This window comes from Carassius auratus, chromosome 17, assembly GCF_003368295.1.
Source record: "Carassius auratus strain Wakin chromosome 17, ASM336829v1, whole genome shotgun sequence".
Lineage (NCBI taxonomy): Eukaryota > Metazoa > Chordata > Actinopteri > Cypriniformes > Cyprinidae > Carassius > Carassius auratus.
In genome coordinates this window covers 15,671,741-15,697,160 of record NC_039259.1, presented here as the reverse complement: position 1 = coordinate 15,697,160, position 25,420 = coordinate 15,671,741, and the positions used below count along the sequence as shown (strand labels likewise).

The window sequence follows — 25,420 nt, the reverse complement described above, 5'->3', positions numbered from 1 at the left end:
CGGTCTTCGTTTATTACATCGTGTTTTTCTTCTTTTTGCAAAGAGCAAAAAATGATAAGACACCACATGTAATGTATATAAACAATACAAATTTCTCATATATAGAATTTATATATATATATATTCATATATATTTCTTCATTTATTTATTTTGTTGGCAGGAGTCCTTTTTTCGCGTGAACAACATTTTTTGGGTCCCACTTTCGTAACAGACGTCAGCACTATGTGTCTCTTACATGCTTGAAACGTTCTCCTCTTTTTAAATTTTCTTTTTTTTTTTTTTACAGAGTTACAAAAGAAAAGTAAAACAAGATTTACGCCAAGGTTCACATACCTCTAAAAGTCACTTAGGATTATGATGTAGCTGTGGAATATTCTACACTGATAACGTCTCCGACCAGATAGAGGAATAAGGTCACTAATGTTTGCTATTTTACCTTTGCGGTATGCTTACAGTTGTAAGTGTGCTTTATGGTACAGTTTACATCAGAGTTCGCCTTCTCGGCGCGGCGCCGGGGTTCGGCTCCTGTCGCCCTCGGCGCAGCGCCCAACAGCTCAAAGTTCTGTCAAAGCAACGGGCGACATTCTCACACGTAGTACTCCTTGTCCTTGTTTTTCTGTTTCTTGTTGCCGCTTTTCGTGCTCTGCTGCTTGTCCTTCATGACTGCTCCATTGCTCTGCGCTGAGTTGGTTATGTAATTCCTGGTCTCGTCCACTTGGTAGGATCCCTCGTCCCTGTTTCTGTACTTATACATGGCGTACAGCAGAATTAGGATGCACAAAGCGGCAGCGGCAACTATCCCAACGACCATTCCGGTGGTGCTGCTAGATTCACGGACCACCTCGGAGGCCCCCGGAACCCGCCTGATGCCCGGCTCCGTGGGGATTGCTGTGGGTACATTACGGAACATGGGGGAGGTTATTAATGGGCTCTTCAGCTTTGTGTTGTCTACCTCATAGGAAGTGGGCAATGGAAGCAAGACTATGTCGGGCTGGGGCTTTAGCTCCCTGTGATTCATTTTGCCCGCGGGCAGTTTGGGTGGCGTGGACGTGGTTGTGGAGCGGCTCAGCTTGGGGGAAAAAGACGTGGTAGTAGTCCTACCAGAATCGGAGACTTTGTTAGGTCTAAAGTCCTTGGATCCCCACTTAGGCGCGTGAGCTTTGTAGCCACCTTCAAAGGTCGACGAAGACAAGGTCTTATCTGTTACCAAGGAGAAGGTGGTGTAAAAATCTTCATCATCAGTAGGGGGCAGGTTAGAGTCGTATGCTTCCCCAGAGCCATACCCAGATATCATCAAGCCATCATCATCATCATCATCACAATCATCGCTGCCTCGGTCCGACAAGCAAGGTACCCCCGCCTCAGTGGCCATGGACAGGGACTCTTTGGTGGTCTCAATAATGGTGAGGTGGGGGCGGAGGGTTGGGGGAAAGGGGATGGAGGGTGTACGAGTGGCTACAGAGGGGAGCTCTAAGGGATCCTTTACAAGTACTGGGAAAACTAATTCACCTCCTAAAATTGAACACAGACACGAGGCAAGTTAGTCTCGAAAACTGGTTAAAAAACACTAACGGATACAAGGCAGAATGTACAACAAAAAAAAAAAAACGTAAAAAAAAAAACGAAACAAAAATAAAAGACAAAAGCGAAACAATATCGAACATAAATGAATATAAGTTGGCATCAAAAGGACTTGACAGGTCTTTGTGGGTGAGCTGGTTTGCGAGATATTTGAAGTTGCGCGTGAATGATTAACATGAACTAACAATATGGCTGGGAAAATAAATCGACGCATGATGAAGTTAATTATTCTGCACCAATTCTGAGATTTTCCGAATGCATCGTGATTTTCTCTCTAATCGATCCCGAGTTTAGTTTTAAAAACAAATGGCACTGCATGCTTTAGAAACAGTCATACTCCGCTTGCTTCCAATTCCTTACACACTTGAACCTAAAGTAATCAAAAAATGTGAAGCACATTAAAAGGGTGTTCACAATGGGCTGTTTTTACATTAATCTTTGTGTCATAAAGTGCACAAGCACTCTTCTTCATAAGCATTTAATTGTGTGGTTAAAAATTAAAAACTGAGCTCAGAATTGATTTCAGAAAGAATTTCGATGCATTCGAAAAAATCTCAGAATCAATCCACGAATTGCGATGCATCGATTTAGTATCACAGCTCTAGCTAACAATACTATAATATACATTTCTACTAAAACATTTAAAACTTTTTAACGTAAAAGTTGCATGTGTTGGGATTAGCTCATGTCTTTCAACATGAACTAGTAATAAACAATATACAAATTAACATGAATCAAAGACTAATAAATGCTGTAACTTACTGGATTGCATCCTTATCGTAAAAATATACATACGAAATATTATATTATTTTGGCATAATAAAAATAAAAAAGGGTATGAAGGAATAATTTCCTATTGTCAGAAGAAATAACATATAAGAAAATCATTATATAAGCTATAAAGTCTCACCTTATGATGGTTTCATCTGTTTTATAAGAAGTGAAACAATGTCAACAGCTTGCATATTTTTGTAGAAAAACATCTCTCTTTCTCTCTCTATATATACACGTGTGTGATGGAAGATGTGGCTCCCCAGCAGTGAACTGACTCTTGCCTTTTGAATGACCTCCTAATGGCAGCTACTGTCTCCATAATGCAATGACATCTGAATGATTTCTCTAATTATCTATTGAATATAGTTGATTTCCCAAATACAAGGCTTTAATATAAGTAGTAAGCAATTGCTAAATTTAATCCGTAATAAGTAATAACTAAATCTGAGTAATAAGGAATACAATGAATGCTGCTTTCTGTATGTTAAAATGCTGCAGTACAGTAGCAGTAAGACGGCCAGTTCTTTGTGTAGTTGTAACGTGTTGCTATTCAGAAAGGAAGGAGGGATTCTAATACTAGAAGAAAAACAATTTGGTGTATCTGCCCCGCAACAAAAACAAAAAAGTTCAATTTCATAGAGGTTTGTTTTTGCTTTCCACCTGCTAGGTATTCAGACTGTCATTGCAAATGAAAGATAAAACTGCCATCAGGTTTGTAGTAAAACTTGCATAAAAATAAAATTCAAAACCAAAAGAACTTAAAAGAGGCAGACTTTAATTACAACAAAACTAAACCAAAGCCAATACCATAAGTTCTTAATAACTAGTCATAGCACACAATACAGTACTGACAAACAGGCAATATAAACATCAACAATATCATTTAGCAAATCGAGACAAGAAATTCTTTATCTAATTATATTCATAATTTAAACAAGCATAAATGGCATATATATTAGAAACATAAACACATAAGCATATCATAATTTTGTTGTCAACTTACGTCAACAAATTGCCCGCATGATTTTGGCATGAAGAAAAAAAAAACGTACAAAAGAAAGTTGTGTAAGAATGTTCTTGGACAGGTTTTTTCTTTGTGCAAACAAAATGACTGTCATCGTGTTTCTGGTTAGATATATATTTTTGTTTCCCACATGAGAGAGTACAGGGAGGCAACAACACATACATCCACACCACATAACATGAAAAATAAACTTCACCATTATTCTCTTTTGTTGTTACTTTGATATATAATCCAGTTTTCTTACAAAAACTGTACATATTTGAGCCTTTGATTTACATCGCATTTTTTTTTTTTGTTATTGTTAAATAAATATCTACATTCTAGTAATTAAACTTTTTGCTTAGATTGGTTTTAATCTTTAGGTTTGAGTGAATGGATGACTGTACATATTTTACCATAGCTAGAGGGGGGAGGAAGGGGGAGGGGTTGTGACAAGGGAATTGGACCTATGAACATACTACATAGGAGATGATGATGGGGGTGATTGTGTAAGTCAGTTGCCATGTCCATGTATAGGCAGTACGAAGCGGTCGGGCAGCATTAACGTTTTTGGCTGTAAGGAAGGGATGGGGATATACAAACAATGAGCATATACATGCCCATCTACGAAAAAGAACAAAACTCTAACACTGACAATCTGACAAACCCTAAACTGCAACTTCTTCGCCATGCAGTTTTGAAACATTCTTAAAACGTCAATTGTTCATCAAGATCAACTCTCAAAATTTGAAAAAACAAGAAGTCTATCAAGATCTGGAACCTTTTCATTGACCATCATGTGCCTTTTTTGTTATTTATTTGCTTTTTTTAATCAAATTGGGTTGTTTTTGCATTTGAGGCGGTGCAGTTTTGTTCTTGATGTGATTCTTGTGATTTGAAAATGATTTTGATGATTTATCACCGTGAGCACATGGAATTGTCACTGAATTAGTTCCAAATCTAAAAAAAGAAGACCAAAAATCAAAACACGTTACCAAATGAATGATAATTGTGATTTGATATTCACATCTAGTCAAAATTTCACCACTAATTTTGAACCCAAAAATTCAGCTAGTCAAAAAATGGTAACCAACAAAAAAAAAAAAAAAAATGAAATTGATTTGAGTGTGTAAACTAAAAAGACAAAATTCCCAGAGACGAAAGAACAAAGCAATTCTAATTTTCACACACTACAACCAGATGCACAAACTATAAAACAGACACAATCGAGAGGGACAGTTTAACAGACAACTGCTTCCTCTGTCATGTGACCCAAAGACAAATATATCTGTCATTGTTAGTTTTAAACATGTAACAGGCGTGCAGTCTGGATGTATGTCAAAGAGAGAGGAAAATTGGCTGAAAATGGGTTAAGTTTTTTTACTGCAAGATGTTGACGCATGCGTAAAGTAAGTTGCATTTAGGGAGAGTAGACGAACAACACAGCAAGCTGGGGGGTCAAATCAGACATCAAAGGTTAAGCGAGGTCAAAGAAGCCTTTTAACCAGGGCCTGTAGGTCACAGATGTTTGTCTGTTTGTATTTCGTGGCACACTGTTGGAAAATACAGAGCAGATTCCTTGTTTTTTTTTTTTTATATCGGTAAAGTCATTCAATCTCGTATTCATGGACGGTACCCACAGACTTTGGTTCAAAAGCAGCAGAGTACTGACTGAGGAATTCCACAAGAGGGTTCAAGATAGATGACTTCTATAGAAAATAGAAATAAACTCTGAAAACTTTAGTGCGAACGGTATTAACTTATGAAATATTACATTAAAACATAACCTAATCATCTAAAATCTATACATTCCTTTCTAATAGAAATTAACTAATAAATTCCCCTTAAAAAACATTTTAATGCAATGAAACCACACAATGACTAGTACCATTGGCTAAAGCAGTGATGAATGAAAGTATAAGATTCATAAAATATGTAATACTCCTTTATATACTGTAATTTGTCAGTTTAACTGTCAGTTTGACTTCCTTTTGATTGATAAATTAGAACAATGTGTCAATATATGTGACACTTTAAATGATTACTTGCCATATATTGAAACTGGCAATATTTATTTTATCCAACAATATATACCAGTAGCTATGTTTCCATTCAAAGATGCGCTTAAAATCGCATAAAACATTTGCGAATAAAGCACCGTTTCCATCCAACAAGAGAACAAAAACGACACATTTCAAATATCTTAAATCTTAAATATCTCTAAGAAACCTAGGGGAATCCACTGAATATAATAATTTTCATATGTAATAAATAATTTCGCTTCAGAGAGAGCAGACGTAACACAATAAATGCGGTTATTGCTTTTAGCGGTGAATGCCTGCTTTTTGGAAACACAGTCATGTAAGACTGTAATTATACAGAAATACATTTCTAAACGAGCAACATGTAGATGCTCTGGTTGAGATTGGTCCACTGGTTAGTCAGTTTATCATCGCATAATGCAAAGTCACATTACCTTTTCAATGCGCATTGTGGAATTTATTCGCTAAATGTGTTTCCATCATAGTTTATGCACATTTTTTCTTATCGGATAAAAAAAATTATCCTACCCAGTTGTGTGCATAACTTTTTTATGCACATTTCTTGGTGGTGTTTCCATCCAGCATTTTTTATGCGATAATCCGAAATGTACATAAAAATAGGTGGATGAAAACTATTGGAAATTATTGTTGTGGTGTATCATTTTAACTTTCATCGTTCTTGGTAAAACCAGACTGACACACATTCTGTTAATAATTCACATCTACACATTAAATCGACTGACGGGCTCCTGACAAAAGCGTACATCTGTGCGGTAAGGTGCCACGTTAGAATGCAAACACTGTAACGCATCGAGTATTAACTGCAAAGTGAGACTATTCAAAACTCTTCTAACACAAGAGGTGTATCTAGTGTGTTCTTATCTCTGGTTGCACTATTATGGATAGGTAATTAAACAGGAGCTCCAATGCTAAACGGCTACCTGCAGGCCTGTGATAAAAACAACTCCCTCTCTCTTGGCACAGGATGGGGCCAAGCAATACTGGCTCTCTAATCTGGACCATTCTTTCCTTTGTTCTACCGTTTTTTAGTTATTTATTTGTTTCCTGCATTCTAACGGCATCTAATTGCTTTTGAGTCTAAAAAGACGCTCGCCTCTGTCTTATCAGCATGACAAAACAAGCTACAGTTATTCTTAAAAAGTAGATATCTGCATGAATCAGGTAAATAAGTGAAATTCAGCTCATTACATATGCATCTTTTGGGAATTTCTAAGTATTGTGAATCAGGAGTGCAGTATATAATGCCATCTGGTGTTCGTGTTAGGAAGAGAAATGAGTCCTACAAATGCAATTCAGAGACACAGCATATTTCACATTGACTTCATAGGAGCCATATTTAGTTAAGTCTCATTTTGATCTATATATTACAGAAAAAGTTATTATATGGCTTTAGAAGTCTTCTAATGAACCACTTTTAAGGAAAATAGTTGTAATTTTGTCTTTAATACTGGTTTTAAACAACATGAAGGTGATCAGAGAATGAAAAAATGTTTCTTGGGTCATTCTTCCAATGCAGTTAATGAACATGGGGCTTAATTATTTTTTTTGTGGAAACTGTGATACATTTTCATCTAAACGGTTCTTTGATGAAATTTCAAAAGAACAGCGTTTAGAAATATTTTTTACCATTATAAAATGTCTTCACTGTCATATTTGCTAATTAAAAGTATTAATTTCTTTTAAATAAAATAAAATACTGACCAGAAACTTTTGAATGGCAGTGCATATTTCATTGTAACATAATGGATACAACAATGAACTCATCATAGCTAAAAAAAAAAAAAAAAAGGGAATCATATTAGTCAATGTTAGTCATAATCTAACTAACAAAATGACATTCATTCTATAATGATTGTGGTTTTAGTCTCACTTTAAAACATTAATGATAATTAAAAAGTTAAAGCCCTCGAGCTATAAGCAGTTACACTCAATTCCTTCTCTGAAAAACAACTTTTATTTCCATTTTCTGTTTACATTTGTTGAGCTTGACCATATTTCTGAAAGTCTGCTAAGCCCTTTAGTAGAATTTATATATTATTATTATTTTTTTATTATTATTATTACAAAAGTTACAGAGCTCAAAAGGTACTGTTTACAGGAATGACCCATCTCATTCTATATTCATCTTTATCTGTTTTGAACTGATGTTTTATTAATGACAGAACAATCATGAGACTTTTTTATTTTTTTTAGCAGAAACAAATAAATTGCTATCACTGTGAAGCAAAACTGGAGCTTGTTAATTCCTGGTTAATTATCCGTAATTATTTAATCAAAAGCCTCAATATGAGACAGTGATAAGCCTGAACAAACCACACTCGGAAAGAGTAGAAGTTCTAGTGTAGAACTTTGCTCTTTAGAACTGATTAGTATTACACTACATGCCAACACAAATCTGCAATGAAACTTTAATATTAGTACATCACACTGACCCAATCCTGCAAATAAAAACTGTACCATAAACTATAAGAGTGAGAGATGCTTCTGTCAAACAGATAATTGAGTCTCTGGAGGCTCCTTGCCCTCGATTCCTAATTCATTTCACCTTTAGTCTTATTCAAAAGGAAATACTGTACTAACAAATAATTTGAACACTCTGAAAATGAGCCCCGTTTAGTGTTTCAGAATAAACAAAATGTGTGGGGTTTATTTACAGCTTTCTAAAAATACATCCGCAACTTTACATAACGGAAATATAACTTTTTTGGTTTGCATGCAAGCATGAACTTTAAAATAATGAGGCCTGTGTGCAGAGAAATAAGGAATGATTACGGAATAGGGAATGATTCGGAAGCGTATCATTAATCAGCACAAGCCCTCCTATGGAATTCCAGATAGGGGATAAAGGGGAAAACCCAACCATTTTTTACAAACAGAGAACAGAATCACATGACAACACGTCAAGACAGACAAGTTGATAGACAGGAACACAATTTGGTACAGGAAATGCAGCGGAGATCTTTGCAACCATAAGCTTGCGGTATGATGCTTTGTTGAAACTGGCTCATACATACAGTACAGCAGAGCACTGAGGTTAGTCTGATGGTGAAAATGGTGCCATGCACTGAATAATGAGAGAATAGTCTGGAAAATGTCTCTGACTGGCAGCTACAGTACCATATTACATGCCACAAATGACTGCTTAAGAAAGCATGACATTGAGAAGCGCTTGGTTTGTGGCAATAAAACTCTTTCTGTGCCATCTGCATTCAAAAAAACGACTTCATATGCAGACCGGCTCAGTCAGGTGAGGAGGAAGAGAGGACAGGGGCGTTCAAGGATGCTGGACATTCTTAAAACACAACTTTCTTAAGATTACATCAATGCTTGAGCTCTAAAAAGTCTTTGGATGGCAAGAAAAGATTTTGTTGCCTGTTACTCGCTTTGTTAATTTAAAATGGCAATGTTCAAGGTCAAGCTCAGATGGTACAGATGCTTGAGAAAAATGGAGGAAGAAAATCGATTTCAACACCAAAATATCATGCGGAACAAGATGAGGCGAGATGACAGGAATGTTGCTTTTGGAAAGCTGGGAAATAGATGAGGACTTCAGCAGAAATAACATCGACCACGAACAAGCTCATGAAATTAAGAGGACAAATCAAGGGGAAGTACCCCACGCATGCGGCACAGAACACACGCCGAATATGAGGACGCACCCCTGCAGCGGTAATGTCTCATGCAGCTTCACATCAACTGATGTAGAGGTTAGAATGGCATGAATTTCTGTGTAAACGTGACTGGATGATTGGGACCCTGCCAATAGCTTTCTTTATGAGTACATAAAGATTCCAGAAAGATGGATATTGTTCTCAAACCGCTGAACTGATGAATGTCATTTGGAAGAAATTGGCATTGACATTTGAGAGAATTGCAGAGGGTCAGAACAGGCAAACAGAGCAGATCACTAGCCTGTCATGTCTGCATGAAAACTTAAACGTATGCATTTTCATCCAATGAATGGAGCACAATAAACATGCGCCTTTCTGTGATGAAAGACAGCGTGCTCATTCCAGGCCAGTAGATAAAACTAACAGGCCATGAAATGGCTTTGGCCTCTGGAAATCATCTGATGGCACACTGTGCTTCATGTTGTGCGCTGGTCGCTTTCCGACATGGAAAATATGAAATTGGGTGTTTGTTTAACTAGGGGCACATCTGGCTTTTTAAATATGTTTTCTAGTTTACTTGCAGTAATTTGTAACCAAGTTATAGCCTGATATTTCATATGACATAATGCATTTCATAGCATTTTGTGGTGCAATCAATAAATAAGACATATTTGGGTATAATATTTACTTCAATCAATTAAATAATTAAGTAAATAATTCATGCAGATATTTATTGATTAGATGTTTATGATTATTTAGCTACTTTTGAAAAACAATAAAATATATTATAAAAGCATCAAACTAAATGATGAAAGTATGGTAAAAAGACTTGATGTAATACATTTTATTGTGACCTTCATGCCATCGAAAAAACTTTGAAATCTGTTCATTTTAATAAAAATCAACCCCTTGGATATAAAAGTGCCCAAAGTTAAAGAAACACCCAATTATTGTAAGTGGTAGGGTTTTACTCAAATTCTAATGAGATTCATTTGACCTCTCTGGCCGGAATCATACATTTTCAATTATCTATAACTCCAATCCAAAAAATTGCATATTTCACAAAAGACATGACAGACTGTTTTCTCAAAGCTACAATTAGGTTTTGTATTTATTTTTTATTTTTTTGCCAATACCCAACTTCTCACAAATCTCTCTCTTTCTCACTATCAATCTAATCACTGAATTGTATTTTTCATATTTGGGTTGGAAAATATTAGCAGAACAACTTGTTCACACTGAGGCAAAATGATATAGTTAAAAATAAGCATAACGGCACAAAACAAAAATTGGTACACAGAAATTCGATGATATCTGTTCTCTATTACAACAAGTTAACTTAAATCAAGCCTCTTGAAATGAGGAAACAGAAAGGAATCGAAAGGACTGCTTGAACAGCAATTAATCTGATAGATATCACTCTACTATAAGGCCGAAAGCAAAGTTCAAGAGAAATCTCAAAATGTATCATGTGCCAAAATGCAGTCCACTATCACATGGCAAAGAAACCTCAGTATGATACATTTTGAAGCATCAATGCAGAGAACATGTCACTTTTCTGTACTAATTTTGTACATATGCAATCATAATTGGCACTGGGGACAAAATTAGTAATCAGTGTGACCATGTTAACCACTTCGGAAAACCCCATGGCCAAGTGTAGCTCGTTATAAAAGTTTGAGGGGAATGATTTGACATTAGCTCTGATTCAAGGCTACTGAATAGACTAAGCATTAGAAATCCATTCCTATTTATGTTTTGTTTAGAATGTTTCTAAAGATTTCCTAATATATTCATGTCTCTATATTGGTGTACATGGGTTGGATTGGAAAAGGAAGTTACACTTTTTCTATCCATGGGGGGAGGCGATGCTTTGAGGATCTGATCCTCAGTTGCAAATGAAAGGCCACCACACAGAGGCAAGCAAAATTCAACTGACCTAGCCCACCTGCATGTCCTTCGCACTCAGCAAAGTCCTCGTCGTCGCTGGAGCATTCGGCGGAGGAGACCATGTCATCTGTGGTCTATAATACGGCGAAACACACAAACAGGACAACAGACAAACAAAAGAGAGACTTGAATGCATTAGACTGCACCACCATCATGTAAAAGAACCTTTTTAAATAAAGTTTCTAATATATTGTATAAGCCCAGATGCATTTTTGTGCACTGATTTTGACAAAAATATGTGGTGTGCATGGCACAAAAACATCCAAGAAGGCCTTCAAAAGAAGAAGAAGAAGAAAACAAGGACAGACTGAAAGAAATATAAAAATTGTAAATAACAAGAAATAAGTACCGTATTTTCCGGACTATAAGTAACACTTTTTTAATAGTTTGGCTGGTCCTGCAACTTATAGTCAGGTGCGACTTATTTATCAAAATTAATTTGACATGAACCAAGAGAAATGAACTAAGAGACAAGAACCAAGAGAAAACATTACCATCTCCAGCCGCGAGAGGGCGCTCTATGCTGCTCAGTGCTCCTATAGCATACACTGAAAACATAGAGCGCCCTCTCGCGGCTGGAGACGGTAATGTTTTCTCTTGGTTCTAAATAAATGTGACTTATAGTCCAGTGCGACTTATATATGTTTTTTTTCCTCATCATGACGTATTTTTGGACTGATGCGACTTATACTCAGGTGCGACTTATAGTCAGAAAAATACTTTTGTAGATATTTTTGTAACACTATTTTATTTGTCAAACATTATGAAGATAAAACATGGATCGTAATTTCCATTACAACAACTTAAATTAACAAAAAATAATACAAACATACACACACACACACATTTAATTGTGTCTTATATACATTAATTAAATGTATATAAAAAAATAAAAAATAAAAATACCATACAACACTTTCCATATGGACCAAAATATACAAAGTTTGTTTTTCAAGAAATAAGTAAACACTGAAATAAGTACGTAAAATAAGTAAGTTAATTAATAAATAATACATAGATTTAGAACAAAATGAAGGTGGAGTTGAATTTTTGGGAGAACTATTCCCTCTGAATGGAGATGAGAGTACCACGCTCTTATTAGCAGCTGAAAGCATAATCAAATTAGCCACAATATTTCAAAAATGAATATGCAATGAGTCTGAGATTTAGGGAATTTAATAAATGCCAGAAGTTTCTGAGGAGCTCTGCTGGAACAGAGTAAGCCTCACGTAAGCCGGCTCGTAAGTCAGTGTCATTATTTCCCCGTCAATAAACATTAATTCACCGGTGACAGACAGTGAATGAGTTTGCTTAGCTCATCTCGGGTGTTAATTCCAAACTTTTATTTTGAAAAACCGCTCACGTCAAACATTTATACGAGTCACCTCCATCTCGCCCTTTGGAGAGCCGGCATGGATTTCCCATCACTGTATATCACCGCCGCTGAGAGGAGAGGACCAAACACACAGCGGCACTCTGAGATTATCTGTGTGTCTCCAACGTCTCCCGCTCTGATTTATCCCCAGCACTCTCCCTCACTCATGCCAACCGCTGCGGTGAGCTCGTTTTTCACACCCTCTGCTTGGCATGTCTTTATTAGGAGCAGATTAGAATGTGGAGCAAAATAAGTACCGCCGTAGACCAGGTTTAGGAGATTTTAAATAACACAGGGAGCAATGGAAAGCGCAGGGTCATAAATATGATTGGGTTTGATGGAATAATAAAATGTTTTCACTCTATATTCTTGGTGGACTTTGTTGGAGAAAAAAAAAGAGCTTCTTTTTTTCTCCTAGTTTTGGTATGAAAAATCCATTCCATTCAAATGCACATCAGGCTGGGCAGAGGTGGTGCTTCACACTGGCGGGGTGTGGAATATCGCTCTATGTGAATAGAAAATTATTCATTGAATTTATATTTAGTGTGGCAAACAACTCATCTTCGTGACTGAAAGAGGAGGAGGATATCACAGATGCAGAAAGCAATGAGAAACGTAATTGACTGATTGCGGAGAAAATGTGAAATTATTTCAGGTTTCTTCCTTGAACGACAGCATTTAATCTCATAAACCGCTCCGAAACAGAACCCGTGGTTGGTATTCGGTATGAAAACGTTACTGACACAATAGCCGCCTTGAATATGTATGTCTATGAATACACGCAGACTAATGCACAGGTACAGATCCTGGAATCATTTAGAAGCACTGAATATCTCCGAAGCCGCTCTTCATATCCTCTTATACAAAAACACGAGCTCAACGTTGAGACGGGCCTAGAATGCAGTGGAGAGCTGCTGCATTATGTCATTTGATACTCTTATATTGATACTTCTGTTGGGAAGGAGAAAATGGACTAATCCATATATTAACAATGTGAGAATGTGTTTTGGAGGCATTTAAGCCTTTAACGTTCATCTGTGCTGAAGAGCCTAATCTTTTCCCCTCCTTCTCTCACGCCCAGTCTGACAGTGACTGGAACTTAATATTGAACTCCTGGAAGATTAGCTTGTTCTTCACTCTTCTCAAAGCCGAGAGTGTAATGCTTCATGGTGTCGGACAGATAAGCAAATCCGGTTAAATCCGATCAATTTATTTTCAGTCTTAAGGAAATTATACATTATTTAAAGACAATTAATAATAATAAAAAAAAACATATTTTGTTATGTCATTCAATAAAGTGTTAAAAAATGCCATGATTATAATTTCAACAACAAGCTTTGGCACCTGAACTGAACAGGTTCTAAACCATTTATAATTACTAATTAACAATTTTAAATTGCTCAAAAATAATCATAAAGAAGGTAAAAGATCATATAACCCAGATTACATTGACTATTTTTATTTTGTGCATTGAATTTATTAGATTCTGAGAATCAGGATTATTAAAAGTAAAAATAACCCTAAAACCACAGAACACGTTTATGTTAATTAAATTGTTTGTTTATTAAAAAAAAAAAAAAACATTTCACATTTTAATTTTTATTCTCATTTTTAAAACTAAAAATTGTATGGGTCAAAATTATAATTTTTTATTTTATGCCAAAAATCATTAGATCATGCTCAGTGAAGATGTTTAGTAAAATTTGTACCGTAAATATATCAAAACTTAATTTTTAATTAGTAATATGCATCGCTAAGAACTTCATTTGGACAACTTTAAATGTGATTTTCTTAATATTTTTTTTTTTTTGCATCCTCAGATTTCCAGATTTTCTAATAGTTGTATCTCGACCACATATTGTCTGATCCTAACAAACCATACATCAATGGAACGTTTATTTATTCAGCTTTCAGATGATGTAAATAACACTGATGAGAGTAAAGAGACATTTAGAAAAACAAATGTGTGGGAAATATGCAGAATATTAATTTTACTGTTTCATTTTGCAGTATAAATTATTATGGATCCTGAAATCAAACCAGTTAAAATTACCGATTTAGTAAACACCACAATGATACTGACCTACAAATGAAAATGATAGGGACATAAGTTTAGTATGCTTCACTGTTGTGTACCTTAAAATAGTGCAGCCGTGTCACATATTCATAATACATATTTTCTTAAGTTTTAAATCCACTGAAAACTTGTGGAAAGACATTTCAGTTTTATCGATTGAATTATCAACTTCCACGTACGCAACAGTTTGACATATTGAATGAACTCTCACAGTCTCACTTCTGTTCACATCAGATTAAATATGGTGTCTGCTCTGACTAAAGTCTATGGCTTGCTTGCACTTTATATTGAATAATAGCTGACTATACAGCTGTACAGGATGAGGACTACATAGCTTCAGATGACAGGGCCCTTTGGACCTGTTATTCGTCTGGCCTGTTGAAAGTGAGCAGCTCTGCTGTGTATTGAGTTTTAGTGAGCTGTCTGCTGGCCTGCTGAGGCAAAGAGTGAAATCTGATTATTCTACCTTGACAAGGTAAAGGTCATTATAGACAGGCTTGTATTTTCACCCTGGAGCTTCTGTGAATTCACAGAAATCAGAGTGGACTGACTGCAGATATGAGCAAAAAGAGCCTGTTTGTGCAAAATAAGAGTCATTTGTAATGTTAACAAAACTGAAAATGACTGAAATTTGAAACAAATGTGAACAATTTGTTGTTAATAGGTAAAAAGGTAAAACTATAAATAAATGTAAAACAGAGGCATTTTCACTAGTTTTCTCAGCATTTTGGACACCATTGCATATATGCAGTATATACATGTAAAGCTGTCACTGTATTTAGCTGCTCCTTTGATTACTGTGGAGAGCAGCCCTTCTGAGATAAACTCATTTGTGACTGTTACCAAAGGCTGGACTTCATCAAAAGCTGGCTAGTCTGCAATAATAATAAAAATTAAAGCTGCAAGCAGCGATGAACGGGCCCTCGCACCCGGGCTCACCGGCAGCGAGTGGCTTTAGTTAATAGGTGAACGGTGAGAAATATGCGTTTTAACTCATAAATATAAGTAGAATATATCAATGTTTATTCCATATATGTGCCAATCTTCCTGTTGCCAGCAGGTGGCGCTATCATTATAATGGAATATTGGCCTTCAGATGTGTTCAGGGCAGGACTTTTATCAAACATGTGAGGTTTGGGGAGGATTGGACATTTTATGCCTGAGTTACAACAACATCCTATTTCATGGCGAAACAATGAAATTTGTCAGGCCGCCATGGACACGCCCTTTAACGAAACCTCAAGATCTTCGCAATTTAAGATCGCAAAAGGCTTTAGATTACACTGACCAAGTTTGGTGTTGATCTGAATAAATATCTAGGAGGAGTTCGTTAAAGTACAACCCCTGAAAATGGCAAAAACAACACTAATTTTGCAGAGAAAATTCCAAATAACTGACTTCCTGTTGGGATTCGGACTTCGTACCAAGAGATATTGGTAGATATTGGTGTGTTACATATGTGTACCGATTTTTGTACATGTACGTGAAACATAGCTCAAGGCGCACTCCGTTTAAAGTGTATACGCACTCCGTTGAAAGTGTATAGGTGGCGCTATTGAGCCATTTTGCCACACTCGATGGAATATTGGCCTTCAGATCTGTCCAGGCCAGGACCCTTATCACACAAGTGAAGTTTGGGCAAGATCGGACATTTTATGCCTGAGTTATAACATCTTTTATTCCCATGGCGAGACATTGAACTTCATCACGGCGCCATGGACACACCTTTTAACAAAAACTCAAGATCTTCACAACTAAACATCACACAGGTCTTTAGATTAGACTGACCACAAAAAAGACATTGATGTCATAAAATTTCTAGGAGTAGTTTGTCGCAGTGTAAAATATGTAACTTCCTGTTGCCAATAGGTGGCGCTATGACTATAACTGAATATTGGCATGTAGATCTGTTCAGGTCAAGAGTCTTATCCAACATGTGAAGTTTGGGGCAGATTGGACATTGTATGTCTGAGTTACAGCAACTTCCTTTTTCATGGCGAAACATCGAAATTTGTCAGGCCGCCATGGACCCGCCCTTTAACGAAACCTCAAGTCCTTCGCAATTTATTATCGCAAAGGGCTTTAGATTACACTGACCAAGTTTGGTGTTGATCTGAATAAATCTCTAGGAGGAGTTCGTTAAAGTACAACCCCTGAAAATGGCAAAAACAACAGCAATTTTGAAGGGAAAATTCAAAATAACCGACTTCCTGTTGGGATCCGGATTTCGTACCAAGAGACTTTTTTGTAGGTATTGGAGTGTTACATGTGTGTACCAATTTTTGTACATGTACGTGAAACATAGCTCGAGGCGCACTCCGTTGAAAGTGTATAGGTGGCGCTATAGAGCCATTCTGCCACACCCAGTGGAATATTGGCCTGAAGATCTGTTCAGGCCAGGACTCTTATCACACATGTGAAGTTTGGGGAAGATCGGACATCTTATGCCTGAGTTATAACATCTTTTATTCGCATGGCGAGACATCGAACTTCGTCGCGGCGCCATGAACAAGCCTTTTAACGAAAACTCAAGATCTTCACAACTGAACATCGCACAGGCCTTTAGATTAGACTGACCACAAAAAAGACATTGATGTCATAAAATTTCTAGGAGTAGTTCGTCGCAGCGTAAAATATGTCACTTCCTGTTGCCAATAGGTGGCGCTATGACTATAACTGAATATGGGCATGTCAATCTGTTCAGCTTCGGAGTCTCATCAAACATGTGAAGTTTGGGGCAGATTGGTCATTGTATGTGTGAGTTATAGCAACTTCATTTTTCATGGCGAATCATCGAAATTCGCCAGGCCGCCACGGACACGCCCTTCAACGAAAAGTCAGGATCTTCGCAATTTAACATCGCAAAGGCCTTTAGATTAGGCATACCAAATTTGGTGTTGATTTGAAGAACTCTCTAGGAGGAGTTCGTTAAAATACAACACATGGAAATGACCAAAATTACACAAAATATGCTCATAATATTAAAAATAACCGACTTCCTGTTGGGTTTAGAATTTCGCTCCAAGAGTCTTTTTTGTAGGTATTGGTGTGTTACATATGTGTGCCAATTTTCGTGCATGTACGTGAAACATAGCTGGAAGGCTGTTGATTTTCTTGGTATAGGTGGCGCTGTCGAGCCATTTTGCCACACCCTCTTCTGAATCCTATATCAGACGAAAATTTTCACCAGGTTTGACGAGTGTGCAAAGTTTCATGACTTTTTGAGCATGTTAAAGCCCTCAAAAATGCGATTCATTCGGGAGAAGAAGAAGAAGAAGAAGAAGAAGAATAATAATAATTAAAGCTGCAAGCAGCGATGAACGGGCCCTCGCACCCGGGCTCACCGCCATCGTGTGGCTTTAGTAAAAAGGTGAACGTTGAGAAATATGCATTTAATGTCCTAATTATAAGTTGAATATATCAAAGTATATCCCATATATGTGCCAATCTTCCTGTTGCCAGCAGGTGGCGCTATCATTATAATGGAATATTGGTCTTCAGATGTGATCAGGCCAGGACTTTTATCAAACATGTGAAGTTTGGGGAAGATTGAACATTTTATGCTTGAGTTACAACAACTTCTCTTGCTGTGGCAAGACATCAAATTTTGTCATGGCGCCATGGAAACACCCTTTAACAAAAACTCAAGATCTCCAAAAGTTAACATTGCACAGGCGTTTAGATTAGACTGACCACAAAATATATGTTAATCTCAAAAAAATTATAGGAGCAGTTTGTCGCAGCCTAAAACATGTCACTTCCTGTTGCCAGCAGGTGGAGCTATTACTATAACTGAATATGGGCATGTAGATCTGTTAAGGGCAGAAGTCTTAACTAACATGTGAAGTTTGGCGCAGATTGGACATTGTATGTCTGAGTTACAGCAACTTCCTTTTCATCGCAATATATCAAAATTTGTCAGGCCGCCATGGACACGTCCTTTAACGAAACCTCAAGATCTTCGCAATTTAACAATGCAAAGGCCTTTAGATTACACTGACCAAGTTTGGTGAAGATCTGAATAAATCTCTAGGAGGAGTTAGTTAAAGTACAACCCCTGAAAATGGCAAAAACAACACCAATTTTGCAGAGAAAATTCTAAATAACTGACTTCCTGTTGGGATTCGGATTTCGTACCAAGAGACTTTTCTGTAGGTATTGGTGTGTTACATGTGTGTACCGATTTTTGTACATGTACGTGAAACATAGCTCGAGGCACACTCCGTTGAAAGTGCATATGCACTCCGTTGAAAGTGTATAGGTGGCGCTATCGAGCCATTTTGCCACACCCAATGGAATATTTGTCTTCATATGTGTTCAGGCCAGGACCCTTATCACACACGTGAAGTTTGGGGAAGATCGGACATTTTATGCCTGAGTTATAACATCTTTTATTCCCATGGCAAGACATCGAACTTCGTCACGGCGCCATGGACACGCCTTTTGACAAAAACTCAAGATCTTCACAACTAAACATCACACAGGTCTTTAGATTAGACTGATCACAAAAAAGACATTGATGTCATAAAATTTCTAGAAATAGTCTGTCACAGTGTAAAATATGTCACTCCCTGTTGCCAACAGGTGGCGCTATGACTATAACTGAATATGAGCATGTCGATCTGTTCAGGTCAAGAGTCTCATCCAACATGTGAAGTTTGGGGCAGATTGGACATTGTATGTCTGAGTAACATCAACTTCTTTTTTAATGGCGAAACATCGAAATTTGTCAGGCCGCCATGGACACGCCCTTTAACGAAACCTCAAGTCCTTCACAATTTAACATCGCAAGTGGCTTTAGATTACACTGACCAAGTTTGGTGTTGATCTGAATAAATCTCTAGGAGGAGTTCGTTAAAGTACAACCCCTGAAAATGGCAAAAACAACACCAATTTTGAAGGGTAATTCAAAATAACCGACTTCCTGTTGGGATTTGGATTTCGTACCAAGAGACTTTTTTGTAGATATTGGTGAGTTACATGTGTGTACCAATTTTTGTACATGTACGTGAAACATAGCTCGAGGCGCACTCCGTTGAAAGTGTATAGGTGGCGCTATCGAGCCATTCTGCCACACCCGGTGGAATATTGGCCTGCAGATCTGTTCCGGCCAGGACTCTTATCACACATGTGAAGTTTGGGGAAGATCGGACATTTTATGCCTGAGTTATAACATCTTTTATTCCCATGGCGAGACATCGAACTTCGTCGTGGCGCCATGAACAAGCCTTTTAACGAAAACTCAAGATCTTCACAACTGAACATCGCACAGGCCTTTAGATTAGACTGACCACAAAAAATACATTGATGTCATAAAATTTCTAGGAGTAGTTCGTCGCAGCGTAAAATATGTCACTTCCTGTTGCCAATAGGTGGCGCTATGACTATAACTGACTATGGGCATGTCAATCTGTTCAGGTTCGGAGTCTCATCAAACATGTGAAGTTTGGGGCGGATTGGACATTGTATGTGTGAGTTATAGCAACTTCATTTTTCATGGCGAATCATCGAAATTCGCCAGGCCGCCACGGACACGCCCTTCAACGAAAACTCAAGATCTTCGCAATTTAACATCACAAAGGCCTTTAGATTAGGCATACCAAATTTGGTGTTGATTTGAAGAACTCTCTAGGAGGAGTTCGTTAAAATACAACACATGGAAATGACCAAAATTACACAAAATATGCTCATAATATTAAAAATAACCGACTTCCTGTTGGGTTTAGAATTTCGCTCCAAGAGTCTTTTTTGTAGGTATTGGTGTGTTACATATGTGTGCCAATTTTCGTGCATGTACGTGAAACATAGCTGGAAGGCTGTTGATTTTCTTGGTATAGGTGGCGCTGTCGAGCCATTTTGCCACACCCTCTTCTGAATCCTATATCAGACGAAAATTTTCACCAGGTTTGACGCATGTGCAAAGTTTCATGACTTTTTGAGCATGTTAAAGCCCTCAAAAATGCGATTCATTCGGGAGAAGAAGAAGAAGAATAATAAATATAGCTGCAAGCAGCGATGGCGGGCTCAAGCCACCAATGCCATCACCACCCCGGTGGCATCAGGTAAACTGTGCCCAGCGGGCACATGCATTCACAATATCCCTCTGGCAGTGAGGTTTTAAAGGATAGAGGGGAGCGTAGAGGGGAGCGTGCATTTGCAGTGGCTGGGCCACGACTCTGGAATACCCTGCCTTTAGAGATCAGACTGGCCCCTTCCTTGTCTATTTTTAAATCTTTGCTAAAAACTTTTTTATTTTCCTTAGTGTACTGACTACTGTGTTATGCTACATTTTGAAATGGGTGGTTTTAAATTTTTTGTCTGGTCTATTTTTATGTATGTGTAATATTCTTGCTCTTATGTTAAAGCACTTTGGTCAGCCAGGAGGCTGTTGTAAATGCGCTATACAAATAAATTGAACTTGAACTAGAACTTGAACTTGATATGGCAGTTAAAGGGTTAATCCGAATCATCTAGACTTTAAAATCACATTCACAGAACAATATATATATATATATATATAACTTTAGTAACACTTTACAATAAGATTTCATTTATAAACATTATGTTAACATGAACAATATTTATATAGCATTCATTCATGTCAGTTAATATTCCAAACTTAAACATTAAAAATTGTTTTATTGTGATTTTTTTCCAAGCACATTTTACCAATTCCAAACCATATCAATCTTAATAACTACCATTATTTTTTATTTAATCATTTATGAGTGCTATACAATAGTCCAGGAAAGCTGGAAGAGAAAAACAGGTCAAGAAGAACTGACAAAAGAATTGCAAAAGAATTAGGAATTAATGTGAAGATTAATTTTTAGTCAATTCTGCAAGACAGACTTTCAGGAAAGGAGGTGGAATAAAAATGAGCTCCTAAATCTTAATCCCGGATTCTGGAAGATATATTCCTCAAACCATCGGACAAGAGAAGGTGGTGCTGGTCCTTCACGAGTCACTCTAATCTGTTCATTAAGCCTATATATAAAGTCTTAATATATAGTATTTCACAATACTTCATGGTATTCTAATTAAATAATTTTTTGGAATCTTAGATCTCTCAGAACCTGACACATTGTAATTCTGAGACTCCAGGAAAGTGGCAGTTGTTTAAAATGTTGGCGCTGGAGACTAAATGCTCACTGATAGTTTCACACCTAATTCACTTAAAACACACACAAACACACACACACAGTGACAGAGGGACAGAGTGACATCAGATGTATGTTTTTTAATTTTCTGTCATCCATATAATGTTGTATAGTCATGAAACTATGCATATTTCCTCAGAATGACTTGTCTTCTATGTGTACATTTTTTTGAAGTGTTTAGAAGCTGCACTTTTTTTTACTGGTTCCTTTTTTACGATTATTTCAAAAAATCACCACGACAAAACCATTCAAGCTATCCAAAATTCATTCACACCTGTTCTGTAAGATTAATTCTTTAAACAGTGGTAAAAGAGGATGTGGTGCTGAACCTTCAAGAGTCACTTAAAACGTATCTGTCCATAAAGCCTATTAAGAATTATTCTTAATATACAGTTCACAATACTTCAGCTTGTTATTCTAATTAAGTGAGGGTCATTTTATCAGTAAAATTCCTAAAATACATATTATTTTATTTGAAAGATTTCTATAAATTATTTAAATCATACTCGTTTCTCCAATAATTATTTAAAAGTAATCCTATAGCTCCCTCTGGTGGCCATTATAGGTACTAAGAATTGCAAGCTTGATTTATAAGTTATGATAGTTTTAATTTTATGCTGGCTCTTGAAAATGATAAAGCTATGAAACTTACTGTGCTTCCTTCAAATGAGGACTTCTACTTATATAAAAAAATTATGAAGAGTTAGAATGAAAAATTTTAAAGATATAGTAAAATAACTATTGTATTTTTTATGTTACTTTAATAAATCTCTATGGCAACACCATTTAAGCTATCCTAAACCCATTCACAATTTAACATCTCAGTATATTGGCATCATGTTGAAAAAGGAGTATGGAGTAGTATGAGGAGGAGTATGAATTCATTTACAGGCTGATTTTATCATAAATCCACAATAAAATTTCTGAGATCTGTATCAATCTGTGTTGTTGTTTGTTTATTTTTATCTTTTATTTTTCATAGGAAGATAACTGACCCTTTACTCTCCTTTTTAATAAATGTGCTTATAAACCAAGGACAAGCTATTTATAGCTGTATTTATAAACTGCTTACTACTGACTATTAATATTGGGACAAGGCTTTATAAAGCATGAACTGACTATTTACTAATGAGTGCAGTTATTATAAAGTGTTATCAATGAATTTGCTAATGTTAACAAATTAGACATTATTTTACAGTGTTATCAAATCCTTAAATGACTCATAAGCATTTGTGAAAGTTCTGCTTGCATTACAGCTTAGTATTGATCTGTGAGCTGAACAGATTTACTGTTACATCTATGAGATTATGTAAATTCAAATAAATATAATGTCACAGGATGTCATAGGTCAGTATCAAATGAGTTTGAAATTATTATTTGCAGCACAAATAAGTTTTTTTTAGGATTTTTAAAAATCCCTAAAACTGACAGAAAAAGGTTAAGGCCTAAGCTATTTCTATGTGAGTGGCTAAATTTATTTTTGTTTTCATAATTGTAATACACAAGCTATGAAATTATACAAAATGTATAAAAAGGTAAATAAATAAATACGCACAGATTAAAAAAGCAGCCAAGTCGAATGAGTTTCCTTTTTTATATAGATTAAAATTGAAGACAGAAGCAAGTGGTAAATGTGGTCACTTTAATATTCAAATCCAGTAGATCCAGTTTATGTTCACGTGGCTGTTTTCGTTTATAGTCGCCAAGCTATAATGTGTTTTGAAATAATCTTGTCCGTTATGTGTTCGTTCGTACGACGAAAGACAGAAACCTGCAGCTCGAGAGATATGTTATTCTGCCAGTCGCGCTTTCAAATAGTCTTGCACACTTAAACAGGTCACAAACACCTGCATTTAGCTCTTGTAGTGTTACAATGGGTTTATTGTGTGCATTTGTGGTAATATTTTATTTAAAAAAGCTCTTAAACAAGAATAAATTCGTTTGTTTTGAGCTCGACACTGTACGCGCTGATCGGAGGCGTGATTTCAGATAGGCAGCCACAAATATTTCATTTTCACACAAACAGTTCAAAAACATCTGAATTTAGCTCTTGGTGTGTTCTAATTGGTTGATTGTGTGATATCGCTGTAATAATTTATTTTTAAAAGCTTTAAAACAGGAATAAATTCGTTTTTTCTGAGCTCTTTACTCCAGACGCTGGTGGTCACAGCGGTGATTCATCTCTCCTATTTCTCACGTATCTCTGGCCAGAAATAATTTATCCATGAGCCCTGAACCGGTAATAATCAGATATGTTGGTTTAGCTTGTCAGTGTGAATTAAATCTAAGTATTTATTTGTATTTTTAACCGATTTAAAAGTGAAAGTAAAAGTTCGGGAATTGAACCTGTAGGGGCGCTATTTCTCTCAGACAATGGAAGTCTGAAGCACTTATACTAAAACAGAGGGACAGAGTGAGATGAGATGTCTGACAGTTTTTTAATTTTCTGTTATCCATACAGTGTTGTAAAGTCGTTAAACTATGCATATTTCCTCAGAATGACTTTTTCATCTGTATGAAAAAATTCTTTGACGTGTTTGGAAGCTGCAATTTAAAAATACAATAATGATTCCCTTTGTAAGGTCATTTTAAAAAATCACCACGGCAAAACCATTCAAGCTATCCAAAATCCATTCACAATTTAAGTTCCTATCAGAAATACTGATGTGTGTTCAGAGTTTTGTGAAATTCTAAGTATGTTATTTGCCTCAAAATCACCTGAGAAGTATTCCAGTTTGACATGTTGCCACGCCAACAATTTTTTAGATATCAATATCCCCCTTGCAGATTTATATCGGCTGTGTTTTAACATTATTCTGATGAAGTTTGAAGCAAATCGAGTAATAATAAGATGCTGAATTCAAATCATTTTGAAAATGACAAACTTCCTTCTGCCAGTTGGTGGCGCTATAACTTTGACTCCTAATAGTCACATATATGCGATCGACATCATACAACGAATAATCTGATGAAGTTTGATTAAAATCAGGAAATGTATGTGGACGGTATTAGACACTTCCTGTTTCTCATTTCTCGCCATAATTTCAACGCCTCGCCACGAGCAAACCGTTCGAGATATCAAAATCCCCTGGCAATTTTTCATCCCCAGTGTCTTGAGATCATGTTGACCAAGTTTGGCGGCAATCGAGAAAAAAACCTATGACAAGTATTTCAAATTCCAGAGCATGCGCTTTTTACATAACTCTAAATAGCTGGACCTTCCTGTTGGGTGGAGCCTATGACATGCAATACGAAAGTTGTTCGGCACGATGAGATCTATATGTGTACTGAGATTCATATGAATATGTGCAAGTATGTGTGAGCTATACATCAACATTTCTGACTGTGTTCCAGGGGGCGCCGTAGAGCCCCTGTGCCACGCCCGGGTCCCAGCCTCTGCAGGCTCCTAAAGGCCACAGATTCCAAAGTGTGCGCAAATTTTCAAGAGTTTTTGAGTATGTTAAGGACCCCAAAAGCCTCCCACAACTTTGACGAAAAATTTGAATACTAAACCCTAAATAGCCAACTTCCTGTTGGGCGGAGCCTATGATATGCAATACAAAAGTTGTTTGGATTGATGAGATTTATATGTGTACCGAGTTTCATTCGTCTACGAGCAAGAATGTATGATATATGGCCCTCCATATTCCAGGGGCGCTGTAGAGCCCCTGTGCCACGCCCGTGTATCAGTCTCTGCCCGGCCCTAATGGCCGCAGGTTCCAATCTGTGTGCCAATTTTCAAGACTTTTTAAGCACGTTAAGGGCCCCAAAAGCCCCCGAGACGTTGGAAAAAATAATAATAATAATAAAATAATAATAATAAAA

General features: G+C 36.7%; 1 protein-coding gene across 3 annotated transcripts; it reads right to left on the bottom strand.

Annotated features, from left to right (window-relative positions):
- Positions 1 to 264: 264 nt before the first annotated feature.
- Positions 265 to 11,079, bottom strand: LOC113117405 (neurexin-3a-beta). Of its 3 annotated transcripts, none has more exons than XM_026286046.1 (2): positions 10,973 to 11,079; positions 265 to 1,513 (listed from the first exon to the last, which is right to left on the bottom strand). In XM_026286046.1, exons 1-2 carry the CDS (start codon positions 11,043 to 11,045, stop codon positions 588 to 590), a joined length of 999 nt encoding a protein of 332 aa, XP_026141831.1. In that variant the 5' UTR covers positions 11,046 to 11,079; the 3' UTR covers positions 265 to 587. The 3 variants fall into 3 exon arrangements, with proteins under 3 accessions (XP_026141831.1, XP_026141833.1, XP_026141832.1); XM_026286048.1 differs by having other exon boundaries at positions 265 to 1,201; positions 10,982 to 11,061; XM_026286047.1 differs by having other exon boundaries at positions 10,982 to 11,060.
- Positions 11,080 to 25,420: the final 14,341 nt, after the last annotated feature.

Bases quoted from the DNA above. Each gene is read 5' to 3' on its own strand.
- LOC113117405 (XM_026286046.1), bottom strand. From the start codon at position 11,045: ATGGTCTCCTCCGCCGAATGCTCCAGCGACGACGAGGACTTTGCTGAG. The intron at 1,514-10,972 runs GTCAGTTGAATT...GTTCAATTTTAG, and splicing joins AGGACATGCAGGTGGGCTAG to GAGGTGAATTAGTTTTCCCA.